Source organism: Siniperca chuatsi, linkage group LG11 (genome assembly GCF_020085105.1).
Source record: "Siniperca chuatsi isolate FFG_IHB_CAS linkage group LG11, ASM2008510v1, whole genome shotgun sequence".
In the NCBI taxonomy this organism is placed as follows: Eukaryota; Metazoa; Chordata; class Actinopteri; order Centrarchiformes; family Sinipercidae; genus Siniperca; species Siniperca chuatsi.
The window spans coordinates 28,829,186-28,847,461 of NC_058052.1; the positions used below are offsets into that span (position 1 = coordinate 28,829,186).

At 47.3% G+C, this 18,276-nt stretch overlaps 1 protein-coding gene across 2 annotated transcripts in view; it reads right to left on the bottom strand.

The window, feature by feature from the left end:
• The window catches only part of mmrn2a (multimerin 2a), a 31,752-nt gene that overhangs the window by 3,774 nt on the left and 9,702 nt on the right, over window positions 1–18,276 (bottom strand). Inside the window, exons 2-9 of one of the 2 annotated variants that reach the window (XM_044213909.1) lie at window positions 18,128–18,250; window positions 16,117–16,223; window positions 14,968–15,048; window positions 9,569–9,766; window positions 4,786–5,222; window positions 4,410–4,589; window positions 1,827–2,273; window positions 261–624 (exon numbers count right to left, since the gene is read on the bottom strand). In XM_044213909.1, coding sequence (XP_044069844.1) covers window positions 261–624; window positions 1,827–2,273; window positions 4,410–4,589; window positions 4,786–5,222; window positions 9,569–9,766; window positions 14,968–15,048; window positions 16,117–16,223; window positions 18,128–18,213 — 1,900 coding nt within the window. In that variant the 5' untranslated portion in view covers window positions 18,214–18,250. The remainder of the gene's footprint in view (window positions 1–260; window positions 625–1,826; window positions 2,274–4,409; window positions 4,590–4,785; window positions 5,223–9,568; window positions 9,767–14,967; window positions 15,049–16,116; window positions 16,224–18,127; window positions 18,251–18,276) is intronic. The other variant, XM_044213910.1, reaches the window with a different exon arrangement.

Consider the following 18,276-nt stretch of genomic DNA (forward strand, 5'->3'; position numbering starts at 1 on the left):
TGCTCCCGGCTGCAGAAGACGGCATATTGTTTAAATAAAGGTTAGAGGGTAATTACTTTACTTCCTGCCAGGTTGTTTGTTCTATAATAATACATCAATAATTTATTAGTTGATATTTCATTTTAATAATCTAAATCAGCAACGCAACTAAAGTTATCAATTAAACGTAGTGAAGTAAGAAGTACTTGACTTGAATGTTGTACATTAGTGACGCCCTGCTGCTGAAACTGAAGCCTCCTCTCCCTGCAGGTGGATCTTACCCGGCCTGTTGCCCAGCAGGGAGGTGATGCTCAGGTTGTGTCCTCGCAGCTGCTCCTGCAGGTGCCTCAGCTGCTCCTGCAGGGCCGGGATGGAGTGGGCCTCCTGGTCCTGGACGGGCCACTCCAGGAACTCCAGCACCTCCTCCCCCAGCAGCAGCTCCAGCACGTCGCTGTGTCGGATGGCGTCGTTCAGAAGAGAGGCGAAGGAGCCGGACAGGTGCTGCATCTCCTCCAGCAGCTTCCTGTCGGTCTCCTTCAGACCGGAGACCTCAGCCAGACCGACCGTCACCGAGCTGCTCAGCTGGGACAGGCTGTGGTCCAGAGTACTGGTCCTGGTCTGCTCCGAGGTCAGAGACTCCTTCACCTGCAGGGTGAGGACGAGGGAGAAAAAATAAAGTTAGTATTATTCTGTATTTTCTTATTCTCATCAAATCTCACGTTCAGACTCAAACCAGCAACATGTCGCTCCGTCCCTCAGTGCCGTCTCACTTCCTGTCTGCGGCGCTCAGCTGCGAGCCCATTGGTTCCTGCTGAAGACCTTTAAAAACACAGATCTGTAGTTTCCTGTTTAAAAAGGCTCAGTAGTTTCCCCAAACAGCTGCTCGCTGTAGTTTCTAATCAGACCAACAGGAGGAAACAGAGCATCTGTTGGGGACTATTTCCAGCGGCGGATGAATCCACATGTGGTGCTGTAGTGAGTGTTTGGGGCAGCAGGACGGTGTGTGTGGGGCGGAGTCAGAATAAACTACAGTGTGTGTGTTCGTGGTGATGAAGGAACATGTCAGCCAGTGCAGCAGAGCGGCTCACTGATGAGTTTTAATAGTTTCTGGACGACGGAGGAAGAAGATCCATCAGCTGTGATTCAGAAACGTTCACTGCTGTTTGAGTCTGAACGTGAGGTTTGATGACAAGAAGGAAAATATAGATTATCACCAGATTCATCATTTAAGGATTTTTTTTTATGTGATTGTATCATTTTTCTAATTCTGATGGTTTTTGTTTGTAAAGTGAAAATCGGTCCTGTCTTTGTTGATGTTGTCACTAATTATAATCATTAAAGTCCAAAATGTTTCACGTTGACGCAGTGGCTTTACAGAATTCATTTCTAAAACACTGTCCAGTTATTTTTACCTGATGTTTGTCATTTTAAATGTCTAAAATATAGTTTGACAAAAAAATTCTCAACTCAGTCATTTAGTAGCTTTTCTTGGAACTCTCGGCCTGTCGTGGTCTTCCTCGGCGGACGCGGTTAGCTCAGTCTGGGCGAGGGTTTTTGTCAAAATACTGTTTCCATGAAAAAGAATTAACTTTGCCGCTCAATCTGAAATACAAACATCCGAGTCTATGAACGTGTATTCAAACAATATAGTGAAAGATGAACTCCACTTCCTGTCTGTTGAGGGTCAAGCTGCATCTTCTTAATGATCCGATAACTAGGACCAGGTCTTTGGATGTCGTGTACTGGACGGGCCTCCCTGCTCGTTTGGTCACAGATAATGTGGCGAGCTGAAATTAAAAGGATGTTCAGTCTAAGTGTCTGTGTCTTTAGGATTTTATTTTTCGTACCTGCTGGAGGCCACGCTGGAGCGCCTCCACCGCCGGCTCCCAGTCGCTGGCCCCCACCTCGCTGGTATCGTCCAGGGCTAACCGGTTCTCATTGGCCAGCTCCGTCACGTTGGCCACGCCCCTCTCCAGTCGAGCCACGGCGGCCTTCAGCCCCTTGCAGTCGCAGTCTCCAGACGAGTTGTGCTTGTAGAGGACGGAGTACACGTAGTCCACGTCCACGTCCATCTCCTGCAGCCGCTCGTCCTGCTGACTCAGGTTCCCCGCCAGCTCGCCCACCTGCCTCAGCACCGCCTCCCTCGCCGCCTCCACCTCCAGCCCCGTCTCCATGAACTGGATCTGACTGGTCCGGGCCGTCTGGTTGATCTGCTTATCCAGCTCCTTAACGTCCCGCCTCAGCTGCTGGACGTCCCCCGAGGTCACCTCCACGTCCTCCAGCAGCCCAGCGACCTGCGCAACAACACGGGCTGAAGGATTTCCCTTTAAACCTTTTCCTGTTTTTTGTATTATGATTGAAGCCTTATCAGATCAGGCTTTCTTGATTTAGTAAAACATGTTCCTATTGGATCACAGCTTCCTGAACTTGTTGAAGTGACAGGATTTGTCCTTTAATTCAAAGAGAGATTACAAGCCATGCAAAGTGGGAACCTGCCCCAGAGGCCCCCAGAGGCCCCCAGAGGCCCCCAGGAAACTCATCACTTGGTTCTTGGTATTTGTAAACTTGTAGTACAATATCAAATAAAGCAGGTCCTGCGTTTTTAGCAGGACCCTGAGAGCCACTGAGGGCCCTCTAACAGGTTGCTGGCCAAACTGCACGCCATCTTGGACAGCGTCTCCCGCCCGCTCCATGACGCGCTGGTCAAACAGAGGAGCGCCTTCAGCGGAAGACTCATCCCCCCACAATGCACCACAGAGCGCCACAGGAAGTCCTTCCTGCCTGTGGCCATCAGACTCTTTAACTCCTCCCTCTAAGTGTCAGTCTGTATGACCCGAAGTCACTAAACTGGACACTGATCATTAACATCTCCGCCATAATTAATAATAATTGTGCAATATTCTGTGTACTACTCCCGTGCAATATTAGTTTCCCATGTTAGTTTTCTTATTTATTGTTACGGATATTATATACCTCTATTACTCTCGACAGTACATGCACCTCCGCTTATTACTTATTACATATTTAGTTACATTGTATTTTATACTGTACTTTCATCATCAACCAGTAAACCCACTTGGTACTCGACACTTATTTTATCTTATACTTATACCGACAGGATACTTAATTTATTTCTGACCTGTTTTATAGTGTTTTATAGTGTATCATATTGTTTGCTAGTACTTTCTTCTGTGTGCACTGACGTAAAGACGAGCTGCTGTAACAAAGAGTTTCCCTTCGGGGATCAATAAAGGATTTCTGATTCTGATTCTGATTCTGATTCTGATTCATCTGCGTCCCCTAAATCCCTGAAACAACCAGGTGTTAAGGGCCCGCTCCAGCGTTGCTTTGGGTCCCATTAGCCTCAAGGTGCTCGGACCCCGTTACAAGTCTAGTTTTATATGTATCTGCATATTTTCTGAACTTCTAAAGGATTTTGGGCGTGTGTGAACGCATTAAAATGTGTCTGCAGTGATGAGCGGATCTGTCTGTCTGAGCTTTCAACGCGGCAGCTGATTCGAATAGTTTTGTGCGTGTGTGCAATGACAGTCCAACAAGCCTGCGTGTTAGTTATTAAATCTGCAGTAAATGTTTGTTATTGTGCAACATGTTGCAGTAAAATAAGAAATGCAGTGTCCATGAAGCCTGATGTTTAGTTCCAGTGCCACTGTGGACTCGTGTTTCAACATTTCATGAGTCCCACTGTGATTTGAGAATGATATTAAATTAGCAAATTACTTTTTTTTTTTTTACATTATTATTTGGTATCGGGTGTAAACGATCTCATACTTATTACGTCTTTCTGGTGTTCGTTATATTTCTGTCAAAGTGAACGAATCCTTCTGAAGCTCAACGTCACGTGTTGTTCTTCATTTGACTGAAGCGCTGAAACAGCTTCATCCGCCCGTCTCTAATGTTGGATTTCATGTACGAGTCTAAAAAGGCCTGTGCAGGTTACAGCGATCAATATTTGGTCTTTGTGCTGCTGAATATTGACCTCAGTCATACAACAAACGTACTGCCGTGGATCATCTAGTCCTAACAGGTTAGATACATTGTTAGAAAATAAAATTATCTTCGGCACACAATATATGATCATATATTATTATGTAATGTCTATTTAATAATGTGTGCAAACATTATTTGGTCCATATCTTGTTTGGGGGGCTGTAATGAGGATGAACATGTCCACTAATACACAAGAAATAATATCTAACAGCTAGATTTCCCCACGTAATGTCCTGCTCCCCAGAGGATGAACCCTTTAGATGATCTTTCCTCTAGCGCCACCCTCAGGACAAACTTTACATTTTTAGCTCCACTGCTGGTGAGACTGATGACGCTGCAGCCTGTAGGGGGCGCTAGCTCACAGGACGTTTGCAGACGGTGACTTTAAACAGAAGTAATGACTGGGCTTTGGTTGGACGCACCTTCACTGTGTTGTTGACCACCATGTCGTCCAGGCGTTCGATGGCCTCCCACAGCGCAGAGGTGTCCGAGGGCTGCGGCGGGCGGGGGGGGGGCAGGTGCTCCTCCAGGTGATCCTCTGTGGTCTGATCCTGGTCCAGCCTCAGCTCAGCCAGCGTGGCGTTCATGGCCTGCAGGCTGACCTAAGATCAGAGACAGTTCAATCACTTTGTTTGTTTCTCTTTCAAAGTAAAAAACTGAATAAACAATACTTTCTGTCTTTTCGTTAATATTTCTACTTCCTGGTAACATTTGATTAAAAAGGTGTAAAGTGAAGTCGCCTTAATCCTCGGCCAAAGTTACTGTAACGAGACAGAGCTGTCCCTGTTGTCCACTGACCTGCAGCATCTTCTGGTGGCGTTTCAGCTTCATGTCAATGTCCGTCTTAAAGCTGGTGAGGTTGTAGTGCAGCATTGCATGCTGGGAGTGCAGCCTGTTCTCCACGTCTGTCCGCTGGCTCTCCATCTGCCTCCGGACCTCCCTGACGTGCTGAAACACCTCATCCAGTTTGGCGTCCAAGCGCTCCTCCGTTGCCTCGTCAAGCTCGGTGCCGTCCCGGGGCCCCGCCTGCAGCTCCGTCCCCAGCTGGCTGCTCTTCAGCTGGGCCACGTCACGGGCCAGGTCCCCTACCTGCCGGCTCAGGTGCTCCAGTGAGCGGTTGAAGCCCTCCAGGACCGGCTGCAGCTGGGACATGACCAGGGCCATCATGTGGGGAACGGGGAGGGCGGCGGGGGCTTCTAGGTACGGGAGGGCGGCCACATCCACCTCATCTACAACTGAAGAAAGAACTCGTTCAATTACAGATCAAAGCCTTTTCATGTGAGCACCAAAACACGAAACACTCCGGTTCCCTGAAACTACCTGCTGCTCACCACAGACTACTGACGAGGGAACCGAAGCTTCCTGAAGCCCTGAATCACTATGAAACTGTTGAAAAGGGTTCGTTTCGAAGCGTCTGATCCGGTCAACGTGAAGCCATCAGCTGGCCAAACGGTTGGTGGATGGATTCAGTCAGAAAACAAGTGGCTGCTTTCGTTACTGTTGTTTTGTGCAATAAAGGTCGACACGGTGTCACGTAGTCTGCTTCAAGAAACGAGAAACTATCTGCACCAAAAACGTGTGGGAACAGGTTTTGCTCAGGGCCCCTTGGCGGCTCCCCAGAGAGCCACGTTTCAAGTTTCATATTTACCAACAAATACATTGATAACTGATAACTAAAATACTGAACGACCACATTACAGAACTACTTGAATATTAGCACCAGAAGAATCGATACTGTTAAAGTCCCCAGAGTCCTGCACCCAGTTAGCATGGCAGCATGCTATGCTAGTGTTAAAAGTTGACCTGTTGGTGGCGCTGGATGAAAAGACAGAAGTTATTAGGATTCTTCCTCTGGGAAATGTGAATGTCTGAACCAGATTTCGAAGTTTTAAATAATCTTAAATGAAAACATGATCACAAAAAGCTCTCCTTACACCCCCCTGCGCCCCCTCCCTACTGCAAAACCACAAAGCGAACACACACACACACCCTGGTGAATCATGGCTCTCTGGGGGCCGGTAGTTGGTCGCTCCGCTCTAAAATGGACCCAGTTTAGTTTCCAAACTGGAATATAAACACAGCACAGCCCTCGGCCTGGAAAACAATCCAACAGGGGAACAGAAACGCCTCCGACGGCTCCGAGCCGGCTGTCGTTTGTGTCGGCTGGGCTCGGTGCCTCTGAAAACACTCGTGTTGATGTTGCCGACACACAGAGGGGCCGTCGGGAGATTCAGGGGCTTCGCGGTCAAATGTGATACAAGCTGAGTTCCCAGCAGGAGAAATGCTCAGAGATTAGATGAGTTTTCACCGTTTGTTTCTGTTGGTTCAGCAGAGACTGGCAGAGCGAAGCCAGAACACACAGAGACCGCAGGATGCCGCCGGTCCTCCAGCTGGACCTCGTTCATCGGAGGTCTGAGCCGCCGCAGGGCTCAGTGGGTCCATCTGATCCTGCGTGTTCCTGTTATTTCTGGAGTTTGAAACAAACCCGACTGTGCTTACGTTTCCTGCTATTTATCGGTCTCACTGATCCAGCTGAACGACAAACCCCATCAGACTCTTCTCAGCGAGCTGTCCTCCAGACTCCAATCGCTCCGACTTTCTGAGACATCAAGCTAACTGAGAAACCGGCAGAAATCTTTTAAATCTTTTTAGCTTTGATGCTGCTGGTGGATTTGAGTGGAACTGGCCAAAGAAGGCGTCCTCTCCCTTCCTGCGTCCAGGTGTCTCCGACTTTATGACCGTCAGACAGTGACTGTGACCAAGAACATCAAAGGCTTGTCACTTTATAATCACAAGTACGAACCAGTTTTACTTTTCGCTGTCGAACAGAAGCTGAAACGGTTTTCTTTCGGCTCCACAGACGGGAGCAGGATAGAAAACTCTCTGCCACAAAAAAGATTTTTTCAAATAAAAATAAAGCAACTTACTGGAAACCAGTCAAAACACTGCTGGTGGACATTTCTGTAAAGCGAGCAAACACTTTGGAAGTGGAGACATTTTTCCGAAAGTTTCTCCAGCTGTGTGAAGGTTCAGGTTCAGGTTCAGGTTCAGCCTCGGGCCTGGTACGGGGGGTCCTCACAGGTACAGAAATACAAACATGAGTGTGTGTTTGCCTCAGGTCACTGCTGTCACTCTCCTGCACACACACACACACACACACACACACACACACACACACACACAGTCTCTTTCCCACACGATGCGGGGCCTTGAGAGGTCAAAGGTCACGGTACAGTGAGGCCACGCTGCGACAGGAAGTTCCAGGTCGCAGACTCCAGCACCCCCCCCCCCGTCAGCCGGCAGCGTTTCTATCTAATGACTGTCAGCGTGATTTACGGGGCCGAGCTGAGTCGACTTCCTGTTCGGACTCAACAGCGCCTGTTACCCAGCTGGGCTTCTGTTTGCTTCGTCTAACGCTTTGCTGTAAACGCCCCAAATAAAAAGGCGAGACGACTCTTTAAGGAGCCACGCGGGGAAACGGACGCAACGCAGCACGAGAAAACTGAAGAGAAGGAAAACTTCATCTTCACACAGTTCAGCTGATGTTTGAACTGCAGTTCAGCGTGACTTCTTCTTCCTCCCTGTTGGAAATAAAGAAGGTTTATTTTACGCTCAACACATTTAAAACAGATTTGCCATCAATAATCTTTCAAACAACGGCCTGATGATTCCAGACGGAAGTGAAATGGGTCACTTGTCACCGGCAGATTTGATCAGCTGTAGCTCGATAGCTAATTAATGCTAACTTTGAGTATTTGCTTAAAGATGCACTCGATGGCTCGAAACATGAGAGCATGCTAACTAGAAGCTGCGGTCGAAGCTAACAGGCCGTATAGAGCTGCTTGGGTGGAGTTCACGCTGCTGATTCTTTCTGCAGCAACCACACCGGGACGGGGAACAACACGCTGGACAGTCCTTACAACTAACAATGCAGACTTTGGAGATGATTTTCAAACAATATGTTTTACTTTTACAAGGAAAAAGGCTTTGAGGACGAAGACTAAACGACGAGTTTGCAAATGTAACGCTACCTCGGGTCATTTCGGAAATATATAAAGACACACACACACACATATAGAAGTCAACTCCCGAAACGCCGTGCAGTCATTCGTCATTCTCTCTCTCTGTGTATTTGGATTCGAGGGGACGATGGAGCTGAATGTTCCTGTAAGGGTGATGTAATGCTGGCGGGTGAGTGAGGTCAAAGGTCAGAGAGAACAGAGCGCTGTGGGAACCTGAGCGCGAGGCCGATCCCCAAACCAGCTCCACGCGGGACGGAGGAAGTGTGTGTGATGTAATGCACATGCTGGTCTGGTGACACAGGAGGTATAATATAGTGTCAGCGGCCATCTTGTAGTCTCACACACACACACACACACACACACACACATACACACAATGTATGGGAGACAGAAGAAAGAGAGGATTTCCTGTGTGTGTGTGTGTGTGTTTCGGTGTTATAGTTCCCTCATAGGATGTGAATGAGACATCAGGATCATTATCACATCCACCTGCCTACACACAGCGTGCCGATCATTACGCTGTGTAAATAGATCAGCGGTTGTTTGAGTGTAACGTCAACACTAACTGCTGCTGACACACACTGAACACACTCCTTAAAGCATTAAAGCAGTGCAGCGTCCCTGTGGCTGCTGTGCTGTTATATATTCTATCATCAGGTTATTATTCCTCGTGCATTAATGTAAAGCAGGATGTTGCTGCTGCAGCTGGTGGAGCTGGAGCTCATGTTGAACCGGTTTGTATCGGACTGCAGCTGATGATGCTTTTCATTCTGGATCCATCTGCCGATTCTTTTCTCCGTCGATCCGTCGATCGATCGATCGATCGGTTTGGAAAACTGGTGAAAACGGTGAGAAACGCCGTCCACGACGACCCAGAGCCCAAAGCGACGCCTTCAGCGTGTCGTCGTGTCCGACCGACAGTCCAAGCTCGGCGTTATTAACAAACATCACAGTTATTACAGTCGTTCAGAGGAAAAGCAGCAGATCTGCACATCTGAGGAGCTGCAGCCAGGAAGGGATTTACAGGAGAAACGACTTCAAACATCAAAACACATTTTCTGTCAGTCGACTGATCGATTCAGCTGAACTTATAAACTGCTGAGAGTTTAATTTATAACAAAACATCAGATTTTATAAACTCTTCATGTGTTTTGTGTGAAAATCTGTAAAGTGACTGCAGCGTTCAGATAAACGCAGTAAAGAGTCCAGTGTTTCAGCTTCGGGCCTCAGTAAATGTCCACCTCTGCTGTTGTATCACGTGCGCTTTTTTGTCTGTCAAATAAAACCTACTGACTTAATAACTGAACGATGCTTTAACTGCACTCTGTTGTGCTTCGGTGTGTTTTACGAAGGTGAAGATGGCCGTAACACACAGAACTGCAGCCAATCAAACGCTGCATATTCCAAAACAACGAACAATACTTTTAAAATCAGGTTTCTTTGCCTGATCACCAAAGAGACGGCAGACATTTTGACTTGTCAAAGCAGGAAACGCACAGGTGGAGTCGGTGACTTTAACGTGGCTACGGGTGTTTGAGTCAGCCTTGACCGAGACTCACCAGGAAGGTGGTGTTCCTGCTGCCGGTGGTCGTGATGGTGGTGTGACGTGTGATGGGGGTTGTGGGCGTGGCCCGGGTCCAGGGCGGGGTGCGTGGCGTTGTGCTGGTTGTCCGGGTAGCCGGTGTCGTGCAGCGCGCTGACGGACGCCTGGTGGTCGTTCTGTTCGCGGTTGGGGTCGCCTCGCTCCAGCTGGACGTCTGAAACACACACAGGTGAAGACGAAGAGACAGTTTTAATAGAGACAGCTGAGACTTTCAGGCCGAGATCACCAGCTTTATCCTTTAAGGCTCATCAGTAACTGGCGTTAGCCATGCTAGCTCATCGTCGGTCCAACACTTTGGTCCAGACTGAAATATCTCAACAGCGACTGGACGGATTGTCATGAAAGTTACAGACATGGAGCAGGTTTACGTGCACATCAGTGTCCTGGTTTCGAGTCTTTTCCTGGTTTTAATCATATCCAGGATATAATGTTTACATGGAACGTGAGAAATCTGGTTATATTTGTGATCGTAACAGTATCCGGGTGTGTCTTGATTCCCTTAGCCATGTATTTCTCAGAATGAACACAGTTTGGTTTTAAAAGCGTCCTTTGCTGATTTAGCATTACACTCTTTTCCAGTTTTAAACTAAAAGGATGTAAATCGATGCAGCAGAACCAGAGATATCGTCTTTTTTTAGTCCACTCGTTCTTCTTCCTCGTCAAAAACCTGCCGCCTACATTACCCACCATGCAACTGGAGTGCAGACAGTTGTGTGAGAGATTCAGGGGTGTTATGCTAGTAGCGGCTAATGCAGCCTGCGGCAGAGACGAGCAGCGGGCTGCAGACGCTCACTTCTTTCTGACTCGAGTGACATCACTGGAGGACGTTTATCAGCCCTCACACAGCTCCCTCCGAGACGCTGAAGGCTTCATACGACTTCAAAACACCTGCAGTAGCACTCCACAACACCTGGAGACACCTGGAGACACCTGGAGACACCTGGAGACAGGCGCTGAGGTGGAGAATCACCCCTTTAACGCTGCCGTCATATCCTTGTTTTACTAACTGCTTTGTAATTTAACCTGTGAGCAGAGAGTGTTGACATGCCACAGGATCCAGGTTTCTCAAAACCAGGATAAGATGTTTACATGTGCAAACACATAGCCGGGAGACTACTGTGCATGTCAACAAGCTCACAAATGACTACTGACTTTGGTTGCGTGATCCCTGACTGATTCCTGTAGCGCCACCAACTGGTCAAAACTTACCTTAACACTTATCCTGTGAAAAATCCACTTGATGAGTATGAATCCTACTGATTAGAGTAAATAATAAATACAGTGTTGACTTTTCCTCTAGCACCACCGTGAGGTTAACAGTTATTGTCTGTCATGCTTTGGCAACGTGTTTTTTGACCAATAAAGCTTCACTAACCCAAAATGATCTGCGAAAGAGAGATCAACAGGAAGTCAGGCAGACAGGTAGAGACAGAGGGGCTGATGGGAAACAGGCTGATGTATTTGGGGATTTCTCAGCTGAGTTTCCTCAGTATTTGTTTCACTCTGAGTTCATTGTTAAACTCGGTCAGTGACAGAATCAGAGTGGCAGCTGGAACAAAGAACTTCCGTATCAGCGACTTGCAGTCGCAGCACTGGAGATTAAACAAAAAGAGGAGGAAGTCCCGCAGTGTCATCAAATCTGTTTCCTTCATCGTCTTCATCAAGCCCAGACCAAAGACCGAAGCCTCGTATCAACTTCAGATGAACGGATGTGGTCCCCCATCTCTTCCACCGGAGTCGCTTTAGGAAAGGATCTCTTTGCGGTCGGTATGGACAGGAGCAACGACTGCAGCCGGCCGACTCTTCACAGTCACAGAACGATCTGAATGAAGACTATGGGATGGCAGAACGTCAGCAGGCCAACGGGGCTTCCAGTTTTGTGAAAAGGGGAGAAAAAGTGGCACTTTCCTGCTACACGTTAGTGACATACATCTACAGAAACTGTAGATTGACTGCTGCTCATATTGTGGCTGTGATGAACACTGCAGCCTCTAGGGGACGCTAGCAGCACTTTAGACCGTTCGGCCACGTTCAAATACACGTCGTATGTCTACTGTTTGCCTCACGAGCGACGCAACAAAAGCTAAAAATAATTGCAGAAGTGTATTATAAAGTGCTGTGCAGCGTTCTAGCGTCTGATAAATGTTGAAATGACTCTAACTTTACTTCCTGGATTGTATTTCATCGTCTCACCTGTACCTGAAACTGCACAAAAGTCACGTGCTCCTCTGAATCAGCTCATGTTCATCACATTTCCTGTTTACATCCTCAGATAACAACAATGAAACTTTCAACAAAACGTTCAGTAAAATCTTGTCGATTCAAACTCAAAAACTGAGCAGTTCATCCTGAAGTGAAGCCTGGAGCGTATCCCAGCATGCACCGCGTGTTAGGAAGTGGAAAGAGAAAAACTGCACACAGAAAACACCAAGAAATCAGACCGTTTGTAACTATAATGCCAGCAAATCCTTCCTCCAGCTCAATCTTCACTCTTCCATTGTAACTGCCACTTCAACTTCTTTCAGTCCTTCAACTTCAGAAACAAAATCATTTCCTTTCATATCTTCAGTTTTAGCTTTTGACAGCCACCCACAATCCATTTCAACTCAACATGTGAAGGTATCGAAACTGTTTAAATGTTTCAACTGCAAGTTCATGAACTTTCTCGGCGTGCAGGAGGCGGACGCAGTGACAAACACCTGCACTTCCTGACCTGCGTTCAGGTTGGGAGGGTCAGTTTCTCGCGTCCCAGAGGCGGTGGCTCCTCGGAGGCGTCTGCGCTGTATTTCACGGCGTTCCCGTTATTGTGTCCGGTGTGTCTCTGCTGGGCTGCAGTCCTGTTGGTGATTTAATTACACCGACTTCAGCTCGCAGGAAGTCGGTTCAATCGGAGGTGTGGTGGGAGCGGACTCTACCACGTCGAGGTGTGTGTGTGTGTGTGTGTGTGTGTAACTGCCTCTTTGTTTGTCTTTCTTTGTTAAATCCAGCCTCTAAAGGCCAAAGGTCTATTTTAGTCTGAATCTTTTCCAAAAACATGGACTGTTTTGATTCTCAGAGTTCTCGGTGCCGCTCATGGAACAAGAGTTCCCCTCTGACTCACCTTCAGTTTACAACTCATGGCTAGTTTTTCTGTTTAGAGTGAGCTGGTCCGGTTTAACTGAAATCCAAACTGCAGTCAGGAAACCTCACCGGGACCTTTTCACCAAACAAGTAAACGCTCACGTTTGTCTTCGGTCCGATCAAATGTCTCCGCACGCTGAAACGGGATGTGAAGTTTTTCAGAAACTCTCCTGAGAACAGCAGCAGTATTTGAGTTAACTTCTCCTCCGTCCGTCAGTGTGATCAGTCTCATCTAAACATTCACGCTTTCACCAAAAATATGGATAAACGCAGCTTCTGTGTCACACTCCGAGAACTTACAGCCCTGACGGAAGTAGCATATTTAGCTTTATCAACACTCAGGTGCAGGTCCGACCTGCAGGAAAATCACTCCCGCCAGTTTTTTTGACTGAATGATGAATTTTCAAAGGCTTCTCTAGAGTTCCAACCTTTTTTTGCAGTAAATTTCAGTAAGCATCATCAGCTGGTCTGCAGCCCTGCTAGCAGCTCTGTGAGGCTGTACTCGGACACAGCTGTGCTTTGAAGCTAAATGCTAACATCAGCATGCTAACATGCTGTTGTTTATAACGTTCACCATCTTATTTTAGCGCGTTAGCATGCTAACATTAGCAGTAAACTCAGAGCGCAGCTGAGGCTGATGGGAACGCCATCAGCTCTGCAGGTGTTTGGTCAGAAGCCAAAGTGTCGGACACGTTAACATGTCGACCTGATGGTGGCGCTAGATCAGCAGAGTTATTACAGTTCATCCTGAGGGGAGCATGACTGTCTGAATGAAAGCAGTGACAAACTATCAATGACAATCCATCCAGTTTCAAGAACTTGATAGATCTGATAATCATAAAATCAAAAAATGTCCACCTGACACGTTTGTCAGCAGGAAAACACCGTCAGTGACGTCATGAAGTGTGGCTGGTCTGTGATCTGCCACCACGATGGCGACGGTTTGGTTCGATTCAGGCACAATAACTACGCGGTCACGTTTAAAAGGGACAAGCGTTGACTGCTGGTAGGAAACGGGGAAACAAACAGCAGCTCATTCTGTTCTCACGCTGACCGCCGACTGAAAATATGATTCAGAGAATCAAAACGTAAAGACTCAGAGGTGCCAAGCTGGTCTTTAAATACGTCGGGAGTCAGAATAACCTCCCAGAGGAGGGTCGACAACGCCTCTCGGACCGCGACACGCGCTGTCATCAAGGGTGAACACATGAAAACACCGTTCATCCACCTCTCAACATCTGAACGAACATCGTTCGTCTCCCCCTTTGCTTCATCAGGTCTCATCCGCCGTCAGGCTGCTGTGACCTCTGACCTCTGACCTCTGCGAACAGTGGCTCTGATAACAAACCTTCATCAGGACACTGACGTACTCCCCCTCCTTCAGTGTGTGAGTCACTGTGTGTTTACAGGCGGAGGATGTTGGGGTGGGGAGGGGGTGACCTTGGTGCTGGAGTCCTACAGGAGCAGCTCGCCCACACCCTTTTCTCTGGGGGAGGGAGGGGGAGGGAGGCGGGGGAGGTTGGACCTTCTCCTGACCTGAGCTGAAGCTTTATCGAAGCGGAGCGTCGCTCAGCACTTCGCGGCTTCCTCACTTTGTTAAAGAGGCAGGAATGAGTCAGCCTCTGTTAATGCAGAGAGACTGAAGGGTGTGTGTGTGTGTGTGTGTGTGTGTGTGTGTGTGTGTGTGTGTGTGTGTGTGTGTGTGTGTGCGTTCCCAGGCACAGAAGCCAGAGATTAAAGAAAACAAAGGAAATCTGATTTTAAAAAGCAGGATAACAGATGGATGTTTGATTCCTCTGTGCCAAACAGAAATGCTCGAGCTCGGCTGAAGTCACCTCTCCAACATCACACATCCTGAACTCTCTGAAAGCAATTCAGTTTTATTTATTTAGCGCCAGTTCATAACAGAAGTTATCTCATTGCACCGTAGAGCAGGTCTAGACCGAACTCTTTAAGAGGCAGAAACCTCGAGCAGAACCAGACTCAGGGGGGGCGGCCATCAGGGAGAGAGGGTTAGGGAGGCCCAATGCAAAGACCACATAGAATATTTTATATTTTTTTATATAGTAGAATAGTGTTAATATTAATAAATGAGTAATAATAGGAATGACAGCTGTAGGAAGAGTAAAAAGCAACAGTAAAGAGCGACTGTGGGCAGGGAGCAATGTAGCAATTGTATGATGACAGTAAAGCTGACCCTTGACACACGTGTGCAGGTGAGCGGTGTCGTCGTACCTGGAGCGCGGAGCTCCGTTCTCGCCGTTTCGGATCCTCCAATCAGAGCCGAGCTTCCAGAATCCGGCTGTGCGTCCGAGACTGTCAGAGACAAACACAGCAAGCAAACTGTATTCTCACTGTGGAGTTTCGCATGTGGAGGAATATTCTGGCACAAACAAAAGGAGAGAGGATGTCCTCCTTCAGACATCTGGTAAACATTGTATACACCCCCCTCCACACACACACACACACACACACACACACACACAATCTGGTTTAAATTAAGTTCCTGAACGATGCCAATGTTGAGCCGTTTCTGTGACACTTAAAAATAGACTCCAGTGGAGGAAAACAGTGTGACGCAGCAGTTTGGCGCTTTAGATTTTTCCCACACGAGTTTCTGTATATATATATATATATATATATATATATATATATATATATATATATATATATATATATATATACACACACACACAGGTCAAACTGAACTATCAGCGGTATCCAAAATGTCAAACTACTCCTTTAAGCTTTGCGCAAGCTAAACAAATGGCTAGCTAATATCAGCACATTGACACGGCGCCTGCACGTGTTTCTGCTGGGTGACGGTTCCCTGAAGCTCAGCTCTGTTCTGCCTGGTGGAAACAGTCCCAGACAAGCATCACAGCCTGTAATGTCACTGAAACTGAAACGGCCGTACGTTTCTTCAGCCAAACGCACGTGTGCATTCGGCCTGTTTTTTTGTTCACGTGGCTGTTTGCCTGAAGACGCCGCTGCAGGGCGAAGCGTTGCACCAGTACAGACTTGGAAGCTTCTCCTTCAGTTAGCGTCATTACAGGTTGTGATGACAGCTCCGTAGCTGGATTCACTTGGAGAGGTCAGTGCATGGACTGACTCTCCTCCTCCTTTGTTGCTGGTTTTTTTTGTCCTGCACCTGTTGGATGTTCACACTATTCACCTTTTTTACTTTTTTAATTTATTACCCTGAAGCACACCGTTACCCCCAAAGACACCTACTGCCACACGAGTTTAAGTGTCCTGTGACGAGAGATGCTGGATTTCGCAAAGCGAGGACACGAAGAAACACCCCTTTGTTGCTGGCGTCCATCACGAGTGTTGTTACCGTGGCTTGTTGCCATGGTAACGGCGATGCCTCTGCTGACCCACCTGTGTCCTCACAGTTGTCTCCTCCGTGTCCTGGACAGCAGCGCCACAGCAGAGCGGTGAAGACCTGCTGCTTCTGCCTGTAGATCGGCCGGGTGGACAGCTTGTACCTGCACACACGCACGCGCACACACACACACACACACACACACACAGTCAAAAGTTACATTTGAAAGTGAAAAACAGCTGAAGTTGAATTTAAAGATGCTAAACGTCGGAGAGACAGCAGACAGCTGGAATCTGCTGCGGTCAGAATCAAACTTAATCAAACTTTCTGGGAACTGAGGTCAAACTGAGGATTTCAGCGCTGTTATCTGATGCGGCGTGAAGTCACGTCCATCTGGTCCTTCGGCTGAAGGAAATCTAATTCACAGTGTGCGAGGTTTTTAAATAAGAGCAGCAGGATGCTCTGACTCAGGATCCGGCTTCAGGGAAAGTTCCAGTTTCTTAGTTTTATTAACTGTTCTGATAACATTTAACTCCGCAGCGCTGTTAGACTCCAGCTGTACATCGAAATTAAACTCTTCTCCGGTACACTGGCTGGATTCAAACCTTTTATCTTCCCTCCGTTACCTCTTATGGATGATCCAAAGTAATTCCTGAGCGGAGCTGCGGCTTCCATCAGAGTATTTTATAGACGGATTCCAGTATTTTTAGACTCAGTATTTTGGAATTAGGCTATTTTAAAATAAAGTTTTCCCACAGGAAGTTTATTCCTGGCTGTTGATGGAGGCTTTGAACCAGCGTTTAGACCAGTGGGTCACATCCCTTCTGTCTTGTGACCCTTAAAAATCAAGCAATTGACCTCGACAGGCAGAAGTATCCAGTATTTCCCAAGAAAAAGGCAAGAGCCTGAAAAACAAAATACTGTTGTGTAACAGAAATACTTTTCAGCTTTCTTTTCCCTTTAAGGGGGGTCCTGACTTCAAGATTGTAAAAATAGTAATAATAAAATGTAAAGAAAATTCAACTGAGCAGTTAACTAAGTAGAAAAATATGATTCCTCCCACTGTTGATTCACTCGCTTTATCATCAGACCTCTTTGATGATGTGACACCTCTGTCTGACACTTTCTGCGGTGCAGGAGCTTTTCAGCAAATTCAAATAAAAAAGACGGTGCAGTCCCTCATTCGTCCAGGAGTGCTCCATCGTAGAAAAGGTTTCAGTCGTAGTCGTCTGGACACTGTTTTCAGAATCAAGACGGTTCGGCTCCCATCCGGAAGTCATTCTCAATAGAGAGAAGAGTTGGTTTGAAAGAGGAGTCAAAGACCCTCTTTGAACAGAAATGGTGGTCTGAGATTCAGCTTGCCAGCCGTTTACCACAGTGTATTAACACCGTGGTCAAGCCAATCACATGCTAATCAGGTACTTAACAGTGATGAGGGAGGTGCAGCCAGAAAACAATAGGCCTGATTACTGATTACTGGGCCATCATGGAAACAATGAGGTCAGTTTCAGGTGAAACTAGGCAGGGTGAACAGCAGACACTCAGGAAGACTCCTTCCTGAGGGCGGGGCTTAAGCAACACAGAGTATCTTAAATTTCTGAGTTCTCAGACCATTTTCACAATTGAGAATGACTTCCGGATGGGAGCCGAACCGTCTCGATTCTGAAAACAGCGTCCAGACGACTACGACTGAAACCTTTTCTACGATGGTTCAAATAAATAAAACATTTTAGAGATTATATCTACAATCCTGGAATCGACCCTGTTCCTGACAGGAACTACAGTTCATATTGTTCCCAACGACTCCATCAGACGTCAGCTGGGTTTGACCTTCCACCTCAGAAGGTCAGATCACGTTCATGTCGTTGTTTTGGATGTAAAACTAAGAGTCGCTGAGCTTTCTGAATCCGCCTCTAAATGAAAACATGAACTGAGCTGCTGGACCTGGACCTTCTTCATCCTGGTTCTGGAGAGTCCGGCTCTCAGGTGTTTTACAGAGCAGGTAAACTCACAGCCTGTTTAGGTGACACTGACACTCACTTATTATTATTATAGTTGTGTACTCACATGACCAGCTGACAGTCGGGCGTCCCGCTGGGACACGGACTCTGAGACTTGATGGTGTACTTCTCTGTTCCGCACGCCATCGCCATGGTAACCACACGCTTATGCACGAACGCACACCAGTTCCTGAACAACACACAAACACACACACA